Source organism: Chrysochloris asiatica, unplaced genomic scaffold (genome assembly GCF_000296735.1).
Source record: "Chrysochloris asiatica unplaced genomic scaffold, ChrAsi1.0 scaffold00003, whole genome shotgun sequence".
Classification (NCBI taxonomy): domain Eukaryota; kingdom Metazoa; phylum Chordata; class Mammalia; order Afrosoricida; family Chrysochloridae; genus Chrysochloris; species Chrysochloris asiatica.
The window spans coordinates 17,854,933-17,872,479 of NW_006408521.1; the positions used below are offsets into that span (position 1 = coordinate 17,854,933).

The 17,547-nt window shown below is 41.6% G+C and overlaps 1 protein-coding gene across 1 annotated transcript in view; it reads right to left on the reverse strand.

Moving 5' to 3' along the window:
* Positions 1–3,117: 3,117 nt before the first annotated feature.
* Positions 3,118–17,547, reverse strand: part of IDE (insulin-degrading enzyme) — a 152,585-nt gene continuing 138,155 nt past the window's right edge. The window contains exons 20-25 of the mRNA XM_006831141.1: positions 16,480–16,647; positions 12,688–12,960; positions 10,575–10,636; positions 5,045–5,117; positions 4,387–4,454; positions 3,118–3,544 (exon numbers count right to left, since the gene is read on the reverse strand). Coding sequence (XP_006831204.1) covers positions 3,449–3,544; positions 4,387–4,454; positions 5,045–5,117; positions 10,575–10,636; positions 12,688–12,960; positions 16,480–16,647 — 740 coding nt within the window. The 3' untranslated portion in view covers positions 3,118–3,448. The remainder of the gene's footprint in view (positions 3,545–4,386; positions 4,455–5,044; positions 5,118–10,574; positions 10,637–12,687; positions 12,961–16,479; positions 16,648–17,547) is intronic.

A 17,547-nucleotide genomic window follows, 5' to 3' on the forward strand; every position in this document is an offset into this window, starting at 1 on the left:
AACAGAGGGCTAGTGAGGGCAAGGAAGGACTGATACAACAGCTGCTACTACCGTGGACATGCAACCGCCACTGATTTTTCTTCTTCATTAGCTTTGTCCAGGCTTTCATTTGTATTTTCCTGATGATAAAGAAAAGACCTTCAAGTATTTTCACATGCATATTGACCATTGCTTGTATCTTCTTTAGGGAAGCATCTATTCAACTCTTTTACCAGATTTTTACTGTGCTGTTTTCTTATTAGAGTGTTAGGAGTTTTTAATATACACTTTTCTATATTAATCCTGTTTGATGTAAATATTTCCTGCCAGACAGTGGCTTGCCTTTTTATTTCCTTAACGATGTCTTTTAAAAAGAAGACATTTTAAAATGGAAAAATTTTAATTTACCCATTTTGATGATTAATTTCTTTTGGATCCTAAGAAATTTGTTAACAACCAAACTTAGGAAGGATTTTATGCTTCCTTATAAAAATTGTATAGCTTGAACTTTTATATTATAGTTTATTAACTTTGCATGTAATGTTAGGTAAGGGTCAAGGTTCGATTTTTCTCCACAAGGATATTTAGTTGTTCTTGACCCATTTGCTGTCCTTTCGTCCACTGTCAGAAATGAACTGAAATCAGTGCAGTGTGTGGCTTTAGTTCTGAACTTAATATTCTCTTCCACAGATCCCTATGTGTCTATCATTAGGGCAGTATCACAATGTCTCGATTACTAGTTTTATATAAACCTTGCAGACAGGAAAGATCATTTTATTCTTCTTGTTCAGAATTATTTAGCAATGCAAGAGCCTTTGTATGTACATGTAAATTTGGCAACAGAGCCGGCTGGGATTCGGATAGGTCCTGGATCTTTGAAATGCATACAGTCAGGAGTTCAGCCTCTAGTTTACAGGAAATCCAGTGTATCCGGTGTAAAATGAGCCACCAATTGGACCAGCTCACTGTTAGTCAAATATACTTGCGAGGGAAAAAATAGGATCAGGATTCACTACTTTCTGCACTGTTGTTTTTAAGTGCTGTTGAGTTGCTTCTGACTCATAGCGACCCTGTAGAGGGTTTCCATGGAGCGGCTGATGAGCTTGAACCACCGACCTTGTGATTCAAACGACATTGCAGTCCAGTGCATTAGCCCACAGCACCACACCTACTTCCTGCATTAAAGCAGTGAAAACAGGAAACATGGTCAAAGAGGGACGACTAGAGAGACCTGAGGATTGGTCAGTGCACTACTTCACGTAAAACGGAAAAATCATACAAATGAAACTCCAGAGGTTACGTTCAGGTGATTTATTGTAAACAGGATAACCCAAGCACTCCACCACACTGCTTGTGTCACATGTTCTCTTTCCACATCAACCAATCAGAATGAAAACTTGAAAAACAAAGTCACAGGTAACAGTAAGTGAGTTCAGCAATCTCAGTTACTGAGCACTGACTGAAAGCAGTTCCTGGGGTAGTCTGTTATTGCTCTTGGACTGCAGCTTGGACCCTTTGTAAATGAATCCATTAGTATGCCTGAGTGATCCAAATGGAGCTCTAGATCTAATTTGGAGGTGGGAAAATGCTGGAACACACACAACCCTAATCACAGGCTCCTGGAAGATGCCTTTCAGATCTCATGTACTTTTCGCATAAAAATGACCCCATTAAATTTCACCCATTTAAAAAAACCCAAAAACTTGTATTTCTCAATAGCACATAATTTTTCCACAGAGAAGGTAGGTGAGTTTTTTACTTATTCTTACAGTGGGAGATTCCAATAGTCAGGACTAACTTGAGACTTCTGGCGTGTAGATTTGCAGTTTAGTCTGTAAGTGCATACAGCCTGATGAGGTGAGGGCTGCAGATAAGCTCCTTCCGCGGAGGCTCCGAGGGCAGGGGTGAAACGATGGTTCCAGCACCAGTAACCTGACAGCAGACAGGGAGCCGTGCCTTCAAGAGCGGACTCCGCAGTTGTGACTTCTCATTCTTGCCCCAAATTTAGAATATTTGAAAAATGATGTAAAAACTTAAGATGTAGAAAAATACGACTCTACAGAAGGAAGCTCAGGCCCATCAATTCAGATGGAGGTAAATGTCACTGGAGGGTTCCATTCGCTCCTCTGCCTGAGTTAGTGGACAACAGCGCCTCCATGTGGACACATGCGATGGGGCTCCAGCAAGTTTGTGGAACAATGGAACTAAACAAATCATGACATTTTTTCCACGAACGTTTGAATGCTCTCACATTCACAATTTCTCTTGAAACAAGTTTTAATAGTAAATATTTTAGAGTAGTTGCTAAATCTATATATAGTAACAGTTTCACCTAAAATAGAATCTCATGAAAAAAGTTTTTTTTTTAAAGTACACTGTAGTCATCATGGGTCTCAGTATGTTTATATTTATATATTAAAAACAAACAAACACTTAAGGCAAGATCAGACTGGTAGCAACAAGGGATTTCAGAGTGCTTTTGGAAATCACGATATTTAAGAATCTTAGATTTTATTTTTGTATATCTCCAGCATGGTGGCTTTGTACTTGGTGCCTTTTTAATTCTTAAGGGGGCAAAATATTTTGGTTGACATACTGACTGCAATTTTGTGGCTGTGAAAGATGCTGGAGAAGCATGCCACACACTCAGCAGGGCCTGAAGGGTGAGCCTGTTTGTTAAAGAAATACAGCACAGGTCAATGAGCAAGTGTGGACCTGATGGAACACTACAAACCAAGTATGAATACAAGAGTGCCAATCAGAAACAAACAAGCCACGGCAATCCTGAGAAACTCAATTTGGGGCAAAATTGCTATAAGGTTAAGTATGTCTAGCACTTTAAATATGTAGTATGTTCTAGGGGTTTCCAGCATTTTACTAGTTTATATATAAAACATGTTCAAATTTTACAAAAGATTAAAACCAGGCCTTCTATATAATCAGCAATTTCACTAATAAAAGATTATGTTGCTTTGTTCATTATCTGCCAAATGCAATGTTCTCCACTGATGTACATGAACTCATCAAACAGAAAGCAAATATGAGAATCAAATTTTAAAAAGGTATTATTACCTTTCTAATGTTTTCAAGCCTTCTCAGTCAACCTAAAAGGCTTTTAAAAAACTCAAAAAACAAAACCTAACTTTTTTTCTCACAAGTGACTATTTTACAGAATAGGGAATAAAAAGAGTCTACAGGCACATCATCATCATCTTAAGCATGGTTATGTAAGGGCAATTTCTTTTAGTAATGAAAAGAAAAAAAATTAAATAAGAGGCATGTATTTAAAAAATATTCTACATCTACAAGATTCTGTAATATAGTTATTTTGGATTTTTAATATTTCTACATAATGACTTTTTTTTTTCTGTTTGTCGCTCAAGAAACGACTAAAGTGGCCAAGATTGGTTTCCTAGGCCCTGGAAGACTCAGGAATGCATCCATTTGCATTGTCACCCATGGGGAATCTTCAGAGTTTTGCAGTCATGAAGTTGATATGTGGTTTCACAAGGGGAAATAGTGGTAAGCCACGCTTGAACTCAGTCATGTTTTGAATCACTTCAGGCTGCAAAGAAAAAAGTTGCCTCTTAGTATATTTAATTTAAAAAGCAGGCAGAACATTTTTTTTCTGTCTGCATATACACTAGCTTGTACCTCCTAGATTCTCATTTGCTGTCCTTTCTTTGTAGACCAGTAGGGCTCGAGGACAGGTCTAGGTAAACCTATGTGTGTCCACAATGGGACACCAGGCCAGAAGGACTTTTGGTGTTACTCTGGGCAGAAGTGGATGACCCTATCCAGCAAGGGCCGGTTATCCTGATAGATTGCTCCTCCTCTAGCTCAGTGACAACCTTTCTTGATGATTACAATACTCTGGCCCTTTGGAAGGGGCTGAGAAGGCTCACTGTAATACTCAAGGCTGGGACCAATATGGTTGCAGACAACTCACTGCATTGTAACTCAGTTGTTTAACCAAGAAGCCAAGGCACATGAGGACAAGTCTCTCTGAAGCCGATAAGGGAAAAGCACAAGCCACCGGGAACTGTCAAAACGAACACACACTTGTCGACTGGGCCTTCAAGGGAGGCCCAAAGTAGAAGTTTGAACACCTAGTGGCCTGAAATTTCTATGTCCTATGTATCTTGAAGGAGCTCTGGTAGCGTAGTGGTTACGGATCGGGCTGCGAACTGCTAGGTCAGCAGTTCAAAACTAGCAGCTGTTCCACAGGAGAAAGAAAAGGCTTTCTGCTCCCATAAAGATTTACAGCCTCAGAAACCCTGTACAGGATTGCTATGAGTCGGAACCGACTCCACGGCACATAACAACAACAACAATGTGTCTTGAAGAACAGCCTCCTTCTAAGTAGGAAGTCCTCTAACTCTGCAATCTAACATTGACATTTCTTACTTGTGGCAAGGCTGGGGCTTGTGCCAAATTTACATCATTTTGACATGGGAACTCTCCAACAACAGGACCTGTAAGAACATGAGAGGTTTAGTGTTTTGCCCTTGGGGATACTAGCATATCAGCATGATTTTCAACAATACACAAACCAGTCCTACTTCATTTAAAGACAGTTCCTACATGCTGCAAGCCCCAAAGTACACGACCGCTTCCTGACTCCATCACAGTGTCCCTGTGGTTATGAAGTCTTGGCTGTAGGAGCTTCAGTGTCCAGGTCTAAACTGACTGGATCCTAAGGCTCTGGCCACTGGCAGGTATTGACATCGGGCAAATTTTGGCCAGTAACAGGTAAGAGATAGGAAAAAAAGGTGAGCTACTGCTTGCTCCTCCTTTCCACATGCAGTGGTTCCTTGCAGTCTCAGCAGCACTCGGTTTTGGTGTGAAGCAGTGGCCAGCCTGGATTGCATCAGCTGCTGCTGGCTCTCTCCTTCACTCCCTAATGGCTCCAGTCCCCTTTCTTTAGCTTTGATGGAACACACCCCTATTCCACCCCTTCACTTTCTTGTACCCTATGGGCATGTGGCAATGGCAAGGGACAGCCATCCTAGGGCCCAACACATGATTAAAAATACATTTAAACAAGTCAATATCCAATACTTACAAGAATCCATTTCCCTGGCAAGAACATGGACAGACACCTTATGTCTCCTTGGGGCATCTAGTGCCAGCATTTCCTAGGCAGAAAGAACATCAAGGTCACCCTTTTTCTCCCACTAAGGAACTCAGTGGAACTTAATATGAGGTGCTGTCTTATGAATGAAGAATCTATTATCACATAGTTAGATAGAGAAAACATTCTTACATTATTTCACTCTGAACCCCATTTTACAGAGGACAAAACAGAGGCAAGGAGATTAAGTGATTTGCTCAAACGCCTATGGCTAACAAGTGCGTGCACTGGGCCTACAAACTACTCGAGTACTCATTGGGATGTGATGTGCAGGACTGCATCGAACAGTCCTCAGCGTCTAGACAACACAGCCACAACTCGTCGCAGCTTAGAAGCTGTGTTCTCTCTTCTACAGAAAGAAAAAGGAAACTAACACTGAGTTCTGCCTTGTGTCAGGCATACGTCTATGTTTAGCCTGTTGAATTTTCTGTCAGCAAAGTATCATGGTGATTCCTATTTTAGAGACAGACACTCAGGTACAGAGAGGTCCACTTGCTGTTCTGAGGGATTCCCCTTGGAAAGCAGGAGTGTTAAGTGTAGTAGGTGGAACCTTTGGCAAATGTCTTCTGGTTTCTTCCTTAATGCATGGCTATTATCTATTTTTTTCCAAAAGACAGCTCCATCACAATTTCAGATCATCTGTTAAGCCAAATCATCTTAACAATTATTTATGGAACAATTTTTATAAACCTGGTCCTGTGTAGAAACGCCCAGCAAATCTGAGCATGGCATCTCTCAAATCTTCACTGTCTTCCTTGTTAGCTTCAGTAGAGAGTGAACCACCCTCTTCAGCTTCAGGCCACTCTCCATTTCTTGGCTAATTTTGGACAATCCCCATTTCTCTAAAAAATACTGCATCTTCTTGAAAACTGTCCTAAAGGAACACTATAGCTTTGGGAGATACTTAAATGTATTCTGTGCAAAATGGGTCCATGGTGAAATCAACTTAGGAAACATTTTGTTAATCAGAAAGATTTAGAATTTTAAAAAGGCTAACATCTCTGTGATTCTCCAAGGATGGTACCGGAGCGGAGTCTACTCCTGAAGCCCTTTTTTCTAAATGCTCTTATTGACATCTTGCATAACATGAGCATAAGATGGAACACAGTTAGGGAAGGGTATTCTACGTGTAGCTGAAATAAAAATGAGTAGCTCTCATTTTTAAAGACAAGAATGATTAAGTTTTATAATTGCGAGTTTCACAAATTCAACAATCATGTACAAATTGTATTTCCAATAAACAACAGAATTGTGGAAGAAAAAAAAATCTTCAATCCTTCTGAAAACATTACAGAAGATTATATTAGGGCACCATGCTTTTTGAACACCTGTAAATTATAATGCCTTCAGATGAATAATTTAAAAACCTTAAAGAAAAAACAAAACAAAAAAACCTTAAGAAAGTTGAATATGGTAGGCTTCTTTTGTTGGCAATAGAGAACAGATTCATCACAAAATGAAGCAGTCTTAAATTATAAATAAACACAATGAAAAATTATGTTATGACACCGAGGAGGGAAACATTATGATTGAAAGCACTAAAACCCTGGAGCTAGGTCTCACTAATGAAGACATAACTACAGAGACTACTTGTTAAACTCTGTTGACTGCCAATCACTTTACATACCTCGGTTCAATTAAGGAGCTCTGCTAGCATAGTGGTTACGAATTGGGCTGCGAACCTCAAGGTCAGCAGTTCGAAACTATCAGCTGTTCCGCGGGAGAAAGATGAGGCTTTCTGCTCTCATAAAGATTCACATCCTTGGAAACCCTGGGTTGCTATGATTCAGAACCAACTCCATGGCACATAACAACAACAACAACACAATCTCTTTTGGATGGGCCTCAGTATCATTCTCCTGAATTCCTTCTCAGGCAGTATGTTGCTGTATTATTAAGCTTACTCAGTGCCTCCTGGTGGATGTGATCTGGAAATAGGCTTCCCTTTTCACTAACTATGAGTAATCTTAGCAAGTGTTAGCTATCCATGTAATGTGTAGCAGCTGGTACTGGCTTCTGTCTGGATGACAGGATACTATAGGGTATGCTTGTAAGCTTGACTATATGATCGCCATTGCTGTCTCTCCTTGGATAATGCAGGGAGAGAAAGCCCCCACCCCCAGAAAAAAATTAGGACTTACTTAAAGACGAAAAACAGAGCAAAAGTAAAAGCAAAAACAAAAACAAATAAAAAACAAACAAAACAAAATCATAGCAAACTTGTCCAGTAGCCTTTGCTGTGTAGGTCAGTGTGCATGCACAGTAGAAACCTCCAAGGGTGGGTGGGGGTGTCCACTCACTCAGGCCCCCCTCTAGTCACCAACGTGGAGGTGTGCAGACAGAGAAATGAGAAATGAATGGAAGAAAGATTGTTCACACTTTTCTCTCTGAAGATCAGTGAGGTATGAGCGTATGCACAGCGGACTTCTCAAAATGACTGTGCCCTTGTATACAGTAGTTGATGCTGGCTCTTGCCTTTTATACTGGGATTCTATAGAGTGCAAATACAGCTTGACTGTTATGGCCAGACCTGCTGTTCCTTGTTAGATAAGGCAGGAAGAAAGGCTCCTGCCCAAGTAAGAGAGCCAATTTCAGGGCTAAATCCCAAATTCAGACATCATAAAAACTTGCCAGAGGATTAGCCTCTGGAGTCAACTGGGGCTTTCAGCTCCTTCCTCTTTGCACCATGGGAAAATCATACCCTATGGTGCAACACTGGCCCCTTTTTGGGGTGCTTTCCCACATGTGTGAAGACACCCGAGCTGGGCAGAGAGGGTATGACACGGGAGAACATACGAGAGGAAGAAAAAAAGGGGGAAAAAAAAGCCACACCTCTTTTTTGTGCGTAGCAGGCTGGCTGTGTCTATGCTCTCTGTCCTCTGCTAAGACTGCGGGCCCAAGGCAGAATCCCGATTGATTCAGAAATTGCCACATTTCTTCTCGCCCCAGTCATATTTCTCCACTGGTGGGCAACCGAAACTATTTCTCCTTGTTGTTGTTAAGTGCTGTCAAGTCGGTTTGGACCCACAGCGACCATGTCATAGGGTTTCCAAGGAGTGACTGGAGAGCTCGGAAACCCTATACAGGGTTGCTATGAACAGCAAGGGCTAATAGTTTCGGTCGCCCCCTAGCGGAGAATTTAAAGCTCTGGGACTGTCCTGGAAATGCGTTTTTTTCTGGTTTTTTGGTGCCTCCACCAGAGACTCTGGCAGAGTGCCTCCGCTTATCCGGACCCCAGAAACCTCCCCAATTCATCTCTTTTGTAAATAAGGAAACTTGAGGCTCAGAGATTTTAGTACTTTGGTCAGGTCACAGAACTAGCCAGTGGGTGGTGGGGTTGAATCCCAGACCTGTTTACAGAGGCCATACGGGCACCACGGCTGTCACAGAGGTAAGGGGACTGAGAGAGAAGGGCAGCTCAAAGGAAGAGTAAATGCGTCCTAGAGCACTGCTGTGTACCTAACTCTGTCTCTTACTGTCCTATCGCAGCTCTCTCTTCATAAGCACAAAGCCTACTTGGGAATCATATTTCAGGTCACGTGTGTGTATGTCTATACACACAAAGCACACACACACACACACAGGGGCTTCAAAAATTTGTGGGAAAATTCCGTTTTTTTCTTTTTGTTTTGTTTTCTGTTATCTTTTTTTAAAATTCTGTTACCTTTTAATTCTATTTTTCCAAGAACTCTTTGAAGCCCCCTCGTGTATGTGCATAAGGCTTCTTACTACAAAAGAACAAGAGTGGTTTGGATGAGCCTCTCATCTTCCTCTACATAATGAAAAGGAAGACACGAAGTAAAGAAAACGTGTCCAGCCATCCCTTTCTATAGCTGAAATAGCCCAAATCTGACTGTAGAAAAGGTATATTAACATGGTGTCTTCTGCTGCTGAATTCTGAAACTATAGTGCTAGTTGTGTGTCTTTTCTTATTGTTGGGATGCTACTGACTATATGAATACTAGTTATGTACACAGAAAACAAGTCTTACAGCTTTGCAGAGGATGCAGGGGCAGAGGGGTGAAGTTGTTAGTAACTCGGGAGAGGTCAAGATCAGTTTTCCCCTAGAAAACTATCAGCACCTTCAGCCAGGGATGGTTTATTTTTTCTTTTACTCCACACAGCACCAGCAGTGTGAGAAATCCTTACACAGGAGAAAATGTGTTAGGCTTCACTGTACAACTAATTTCACAAAAATTATTCTATTGAAACCTGCAAGCACTGAATCCTTGTACTGGAAGCTATATCCCTGGAGAATAATGCTGTAAAGTAGGTATTTCTCCAAAGGACAGGCTCAGTTCCTGATCGTAGACATGGCAGAGAATAAATTATATGTATGAATCAGGAGAAGTGGCTACAACATTAAGATAAATTCTAAGGCACCTGGTGTTAACTTGCTGAACTGCAAGGTCGGTTTGAAGCACATGGTCGGTGGCTCACCATCTGCTCCTTGGAAACTTTATACAGGGTTACTATGACTCGGCATCGACTCGACAGCTCTTTAACAACAACCTGGTAATCAGAATATAATGTTGCTATTTGTCCTAAAATATAGGTACAGAAGTATTTTGCACTAGGGCTGCAGTGTATTATAAACATACATAATACTTTAAATAAGTACAACTGACAGCCTCATCATTCTCCTGTGGAGTGGCTGGAGGGTTTGAAGTACCACACTGTGGTCAGTAGCCCAACGCCTAACCCACACTACCACCAGGGCGCCTTGTACATCTAATGAACGAATATTTTGCTATTCACCTTAGGACATTGTTATATTGTTGTTGTTGTTAAGTGCTATCGAGTCAGTTCCGACCCATAGCGACCCTGAACAGGGTTTCCGAGGCTGTAAATCTTTACGGGAGCAGAAAGCCCGATTCGCAGCCCGATTCATAACCACTGCGCTACCCGAACATTGTTATAGGTAGGGAAAAATTCAGCTATTTGGGCTTCTCCTTTTCTCTTGGTAAATTTTCTCAGTGAGCACAGGTGTTTAAAGCTCACAAGAGCTCTCTGGATGCAGTTCAAAGGTAAGTGATCATTTATTTAAAATAGCACCCACAGTGGTACCTAAATAAATGAAAACAATTCGGAGTGGTCAGAATTTGGAAAAACATCTGATTACTGAGTTCCATTTTTTTCTTTGCTCCTCCCCACCACACAAGTTCGGTCATGCTTTTTGTGGGGGGAGTGGGGAGGAGGAGTAACAAAACAAAGGAGAGAGTAAAGCGATTAATGTAGAAGCCAGGAAGGGCCATCCTACTACTTGGTTCAGAGGGAAAGGAAAACAGTACTGGTTGAAATATGAATTGTATGCATCTTTTCTAACAGTAATATGTGCTGTGTGAAACATACTTACATCCATAAAAATCCCTTTATAAATCAAGCCTGGATGGGTTTCAAAGTAGCAATCCAAGACAGAGGCACACATTGGTTAATATCTAAATATATGAATTCAACTTACCTTGTAGAATTTGATAATATCTTCCTTAGTCAGTGTCTTTAAATATGCAACTTCTGTATTATCTGAAAAAGTAACCATACAGTATTTTACCAATATTTCCATTTGAAGTAGCTCAGAACATACTAAAACATAATACGCTTCACTCCAAGATTTTCAAGAGTCCATCTTTTTACGTGGTCATCTGCTCCTGGATGATAAGTAGCGAGGGGATCAACTTCATGTATTAGTTAAGAGGCTCTAGTGGAGTGGTTAAGAGCGTAGGCTCTGGAGCCAGAGAGCCGGGATTGAGTTCCTAGCCTGACTCTCTGCATGTGAGCTGTTAGGTCACGGGTTAGTGGCTTTCATTTTCCTAAGCCTCAATTTTCTTATCTGGATTTACCGGAGCTGTAGCAAGAACTAAAGGAAATGTAACTGATAAAACTGATTCAAGGCACATGGCACGTGTTCAATAAATGGTGGTGGAGGTTGTTACGTGCTGTGGAGTCAGTTTTGACTCATAGTGACCCTGTATGGGGTTATCAAGGCTTCAGATATTTTGCAGAAGCAGAAAGCCTGGTGGGCTCAAACCAAATCGCTTACCTTATGGTTTGAAGTCCAGTGATATGATGCCTCAATAAACAGTTGTTGTTGTTAAGTGCCATCAAGTCGGTACTGACTAATCACAACCCTGTATAGGGTTTCTGAGGAGCAGCTGGGGGGTTTGAACCGCTGACCTTGTGGTTTGAGTCCAGTGCTGATGCTACAGTACCACTCCAGGAGTCCTTGATAAATGATAGGTACTATGTAGTGGTTACGAATCGGGCTGCTAACCTCAAGGTCGGCAGTTCAAAACTACCAGTGGTTCCGTGGGAGAAAGATGAGGCTTTCTGCTCCTGTAAAGATTCACAGCCTCGAAAACCCTGTGTAGGGTCACTATGAGTCGGAACCGACTCCACGGTACTTAACAACAACATTATTATTGGGAGTGCAGTGGAGCTCCATAGGATAAGCACTGGATGGTGAACCACGGGTCAGTGATCTGAAACCACCAGCTGCTCCATGAGAGAAAGATGAGGCTTTCTGCTTCTGCAAAACATTTTAAGCCTTGGAAATCCTATATAGGGTCGCTATGAGTTGAAACCGACTCCACAGCACTTAACAATTATTAATAGCAAATCCAATTGCTACAAAAATTACAGGTGAGGGAATGGAGGCCTCAAAAAGGTGACGTGGCTCAACTCTCTAGCTTCTTGGTATCAGAATGAGAACACATTCTAACTTGTAGGGTAGCTTAGTGCACTCCACTGTCAAACAGCAGCTAAGGCAGAAGACATTGGGAAGCACAGCTCTTCCTAATCTAAAAGCAGTGACCTGTCTGTGGAGATCCTTAGAGGCAACTGTTTGAACTTCCAGACCTCCATGGTAGCACTTGCCTCAGATAAGTTCAATCTGTGAATTTTACAATTTTTTAGTGTTATGGAAAACAGATAGCTAAATATCTGTGTTCAAATAGATGATTAGTACATTATTGTGATACATAGATGAATCCAGCTCTAGTTGAAGAAAAGAAAACTGATCAAGTTTCCAATAGGAAATTGTTGTCATACTAACTAAAGGTTCTTAGAAATGTTATCTCCCAAGCCCAAATCAGTAATAAAACATGACCAATATAATGACTGGTGGAAAGCCCTCGATTGGGGCCCTTAGTCAGCCTTAACGTCTAGAACTGAACACACTTCTGAGGTTTAATTTTCAACCTAACCACACTGACTGGCATTTAAATCAAACAATAACATTAGGGAGGAACACACTCCTTAAAACAATCAACTGTTTGAGACCAAAAGAGTAGTATTTACCCAAGGACAAAGTTGAGAATGCGGGAAGGGTTAGGAAAGAAGGAATGGAAACAGGAAACAGGGAGGAAGTGGGATTACAATCAAGTATATGAAACAAAATGTGTATGAATTGCTGAATGGAAAGCTGATTTGCTCTGTAAAGTTTCACTCAATTCACAATAAAAGTTACAAAACAAAACACCAATACATACAAAATGAATGGACTTTTATAAAATGGTCTCAATGAATTCCAATGTTAGTTATATAACATAAACGCTGGTGTCCTAATATTACCTCACCTCTATCAAAATTGTATTGCTGGGAGATGATTTCTCCCCAGTATTTAGCACATTCTGCAGACAGTTTCTTTGGTTTGTCTAGTCGGCAAATTGCTAACGCTTGAATGTGTTTTTGGAAGGCCTCTTCTGTCATGTTTTCTATGGCTTTTTCCATGGTAATTAAGAAAGCTTCCACTCTGCTTTCTAGGTAGTGAGGTGGCTTTTCAGATTGGATGATGAATCGCAAGCCCTGTATGCCATTGGCTCGACGTGGTCCGCTGAAGACAATATAGCCTGAAACACAAACACCAACCAGTCAGTGCCTTGGCATTGATCTCAGGTCAAATCTAACTTTTCAAAAGCTATTATGTCAGAGTAAATAAAATCTACTTTAACAAAAAAGCAACCTCACTGCCACAGAGTCAATTCCGACCCACACAGATCCTTTACAGGCTTTCCAAGACTAAATCTTTATGGGATCAGACAGCCTCATCTTCCTCCCTTGAGCAGGCTAGTGGGTCTGAACTGCTGAATTATGGTTAATGGTGAACTGCCTAACCCACAGTGCCACCAAGGCTCTATTAGACCTTGTATTATTCACTTCTGAATATTAGCAATTACGATATATAATCTCAGTTCTTAAGGACATAGCAAATACATTCTCTGACGAGTAGGAAGTTGAGATAATTTTCTTTTTAAAAACAAAAATCCACCAAAACAAACCAATTCTTTATTCAAATGCACATCCCATAACTCCTCACTCTCTGCTACTTCAACCTCTTCAACCCTTCAACCTCTGCTAAAATTATTCCTGTCTCTATGACATGCTTGACTAATTTTCATCCCCTACGAATTGTGGGGTCCTGCTGTGGTGCTGTTAGATAGGCAATAAACTGCTAAACAAAGGGTCAGCAGTTCAAAGCCACCAATCACTCCTGAGAAACCCTATACAGCAGAGGTGGGAAACCTTTTTTCTGCCAAAATTTATAACATCATTTGTGAACCACACGAAATCATCAACTTTAAAATTTGCCTACTATATTTAGTCGAACATTTAATGAAGTCACCCCTAATGTGGAGTCCTGGTGTAGTGCTGTGGGTTAATGTGCTGAACTGCAAAGTCAGTTTGAACCACAAGGTTGGAGGTTCAAGTTGACCAGTCGCTTCTTGGAAATCCTATACAGGGTCGCTATGGGTAGGAACTGACTCAATGGCACTTAGCAACAACAATGTGGACTCCTGATTGGCACTGTAGGATCAGCACTGGCATGGATCCACAAGGTCGGCAGTTCAAACCCACCAGCTGCCCCTTGGAGACCCTATACAGGGTTGCTATGAGTTGGAACCGACTTGCTGACACTTAACAACAATAACAACATCGTGATGGCTGGAATTGTGGTTGCCTTAGCAGGGCAAGACTAAAGGATGTTCCCCACCCCTGCCAGACAGGGTTGCTATGAGTCAGACTCGACTCTTAGCAACAACAACCATTGTCTTCTGTTTCTTATCTTTTCACATCTTAGTTCCTTATGTGAACTTGGTTATATTATTATACTTCTTGTCAGATAATCCATTCTGTTTAGACTACATCTTTCCAAAGACCACATTAATCTAAGGTATACCACCACGGTCATCTTCTGAGCCCATGACCACTTCCCTTCAGCCCCTTTTCTAACTGAGCTCGTGGCTGCTCTGATTTAAACCACCATCTCTGACAGCTGTGTTATCTCTGGTTCCCACGTCTCTTCTCCCTCTACACAAGCACTCTGAGCAGTTAGGTCATCTTCTCTTACAGATCCGACAATACAGGGGAAGATGCCCCAAATCTAGCCTTTAACTGTGAATTGGAGAGTCAAAAGTAGGTTTAGCACAGCAACAATGGAGCTGTCTTTCTTTCCAAATTCTTTTTTGCCTATTTCATCCATGTTATAGTTGTTTGTAAAGTGTCACTGAGTCAGTTCTGACTCATAGTGACCCTGTATAGGGTTTCCAAGGAGTGGCTGGTGGTTCTGAACCACAACCTTGAGATTTGCAGTCCAGTGTTGATCCTACAGCTCTATACCAGGATTCCATGCATGTATCAAAAGGTGTAGTAAGCCACCGGTACCACCTTAAGCCCAGATCCTCTACTCCAACCCTGTCCTCTTCTGGTTAAATCACATTAGAGCAGCACTCTGGTCACCAACAAATGTTCTACATCAGTCTATAGGATGGCTTCAAACACTGATGCCTACCAACTTAGGCCCCAGAGACTCCTCTGTGCCTCAAAATGCATTACTCTCTTGTTTCTCCCTACTTTCCTCTTGAATAATTTCTACTCATCCTTCAAAACTTAGCTAGGGCCTGAAGTCTCTCGTGCTCCAGGATGAGTAAGTCATTAGCATCAGTGTAGCCTTCACACTTGGAATACTCTTAAAGGAGAATCTAGAGCTTCTGGGTGGTGCAAATGGTTAACTAAAATAGGCTGGAGGGTTGAGTCCACCCGGGGATGCCTTGAAACAAAGGTCTGGTGATGTATTTCCTTATCAGTCCTAACAACCCTACTGTGCACACACAGGGTCATCGTGAATCAGAACTGACTAGCCAGCAAGTGGAAGTAGCATACAGTAGTATTTGTCACAGTGTACTGTAATTAATTATGCTCTTACAGGTCTGCCTTCTGGTAGCTTCTTGAGGGGAAGGACCATCCATAACTTACTAACACCTAACATGGTTATTGTTGTTATTATTAAGTATTATCAAGTCAGTTCACAGCGACCCTGAATGTGGTTTCTAAGAAGCAGCTGGCGGGTTTTGAATTGCTGACCTTGCAGATCAAACCAACCTTGTGGTCCAGCACTTAATTATCCTACAGCACCACACTGCCATCACACCACTAACATGGTAGTCATTCAAAAAATAAATGGTACTTGGAGAGACTCACCAAAATCTTTTCTCACTAGCTTTACCCAGTCATTACTAGGATTCCTTTTCTCACTGATCAAATCTGCCAGGATCTCTGAGATTTTAATAGTGTCTAAAACTCTGTCTGTGTGCTGTGGGTTAATGCGCTAGACTACAAAGCCATTTGAACTGCAAGGTTGGCGGTTCAAGTTCACCAGCTGCTCCACGAAAACCCTATACAGGGTCGCTATGGGTCGGAACCGACTCGACAGCACTTCACAACAACAACAACAAAACTCTGTCTGAAACATTCATTTCCTCATACGTCCATGTGTCCCAGACTTGGGATACAAAGACGAGTAAGGTAAAAATTACCTTCAGGGAATTCAATTTGTGCACTTCAGTTTCTCCGGCTAGTTGATATTTAATCTGTTTCCCACTTGGTCACCCATAACACTGCATCCTTCTCCCAAAAATAACCTCTTTTTTGACATGTATGCGATAAAAAGGAGCTCTGGTAGCGTAGTGGTTACGAATCGGGCTGCGAACCTTAAGGTCAGCAGTTCGAAACTACCAGTCGCTCCGCGGGAGAAAGATGAGGCTTTCTACTCCCGTAAAGATTTACACCCTCGGAAACCCTGTACAGGGTCGCTATGGGTCGGACCCGACTCGATGGCACTTAACAACAACAACAACAACAATGCGATATAAATAGTGTCATTTCATTAAGAATTGCTTTAATATCTATCAAATATTGACTGCTGCTTATCTTTTAGAAGTGGGTCCCATTAATAAGGTTCTCACAAGTCTTTCTGAATGGAGCATGCCTGAGCACAGTGCTAGGTGATTCTACAGATGGAAAATGGTTCCTGAGGACAATGATTATTTATCAGTCTCTACGGTATCCTGTCACTCCTGCTTTCCTCTCACCCAGCTGCTCCTTGGTACGCAGGGTGTTGAAGCAAGGTTCAGAGATGATCTGACAGAAGAGCTCCAAAAACATGTTCTCTGCGGTGCTCTGCATGTCTGTTTGGTAATATATCTCGATGCCACAATTATTATGAATTTCATTCCTTTGCTGATAAACAAACCATCCTCCTAGAAGGTTTCAAAAGAGAAAACAAATTAATACAGTCAGTATTTTATTTGGTTTTTAAAAAAGTGTTCAATTTACTTGCAGTTTTTTGGAAATTCCAAAAAGTAATTTGTTAAGAATATAAAACTTGATGAACTTACCTAAGGAAATGAGGGCCACAAGCACCTTGCTTGTAGTCCCACCCAATCATTTTATGGGACTTATACAGACGATGGAGACCTGGTGTGGCACTGTAGGATAAGCACTGGACTGCCAACCACAAGGTTGACAGTTCAAACCTGCCAGCAGCTCTTGGAAACCCTCGATGGCACTTAACAACAAGGAAGTCCTAGAGCAGTGACTTGCTCTTGGTACTGTTGTTGTCAAGGGGTGTCGAGTTGGTTCCGACTTGTATCAACCTTACGCATGACAGAAGGAAACACTGCTCACTTGTGCACCATCTTCAAAACTGTGTTCCGCTTGAGTCTATTTCTGTTGCCACTGTACCAATCCATCTAGTTAGGGGTCATCCTCTTTTTCACTGACCCTCCATTTTTATTTTTTTTTAATGTTTTATTGTGAATTATGTGATAGTTTACATGGGAGAACATTAATTATACATTCATCCTATCGTGTATCGTTTCACTGCCATGGTTACAATCCCCTCCATGCATCATCAAACAACCAAAGGGTATACCCTGCAAGCTTGCCCCTCTGTCGTCAGTACACAGTCCCTCTCCCTCTCTGGGTCTGGAGTCCTCAGCTGCTCCAACTCTCCATGTCATCGTCTCTGCCTCAGTCTCTGGCATCAATGTTTCTCTGGGTAGGATCCCACACTCCACTCTTCTCCTTTGATGGTCCCAGGGACCTCCACTCCTGGACTGCAAAGTCAACCACTCCCCTCCTTTTGCTACAAAATGTCT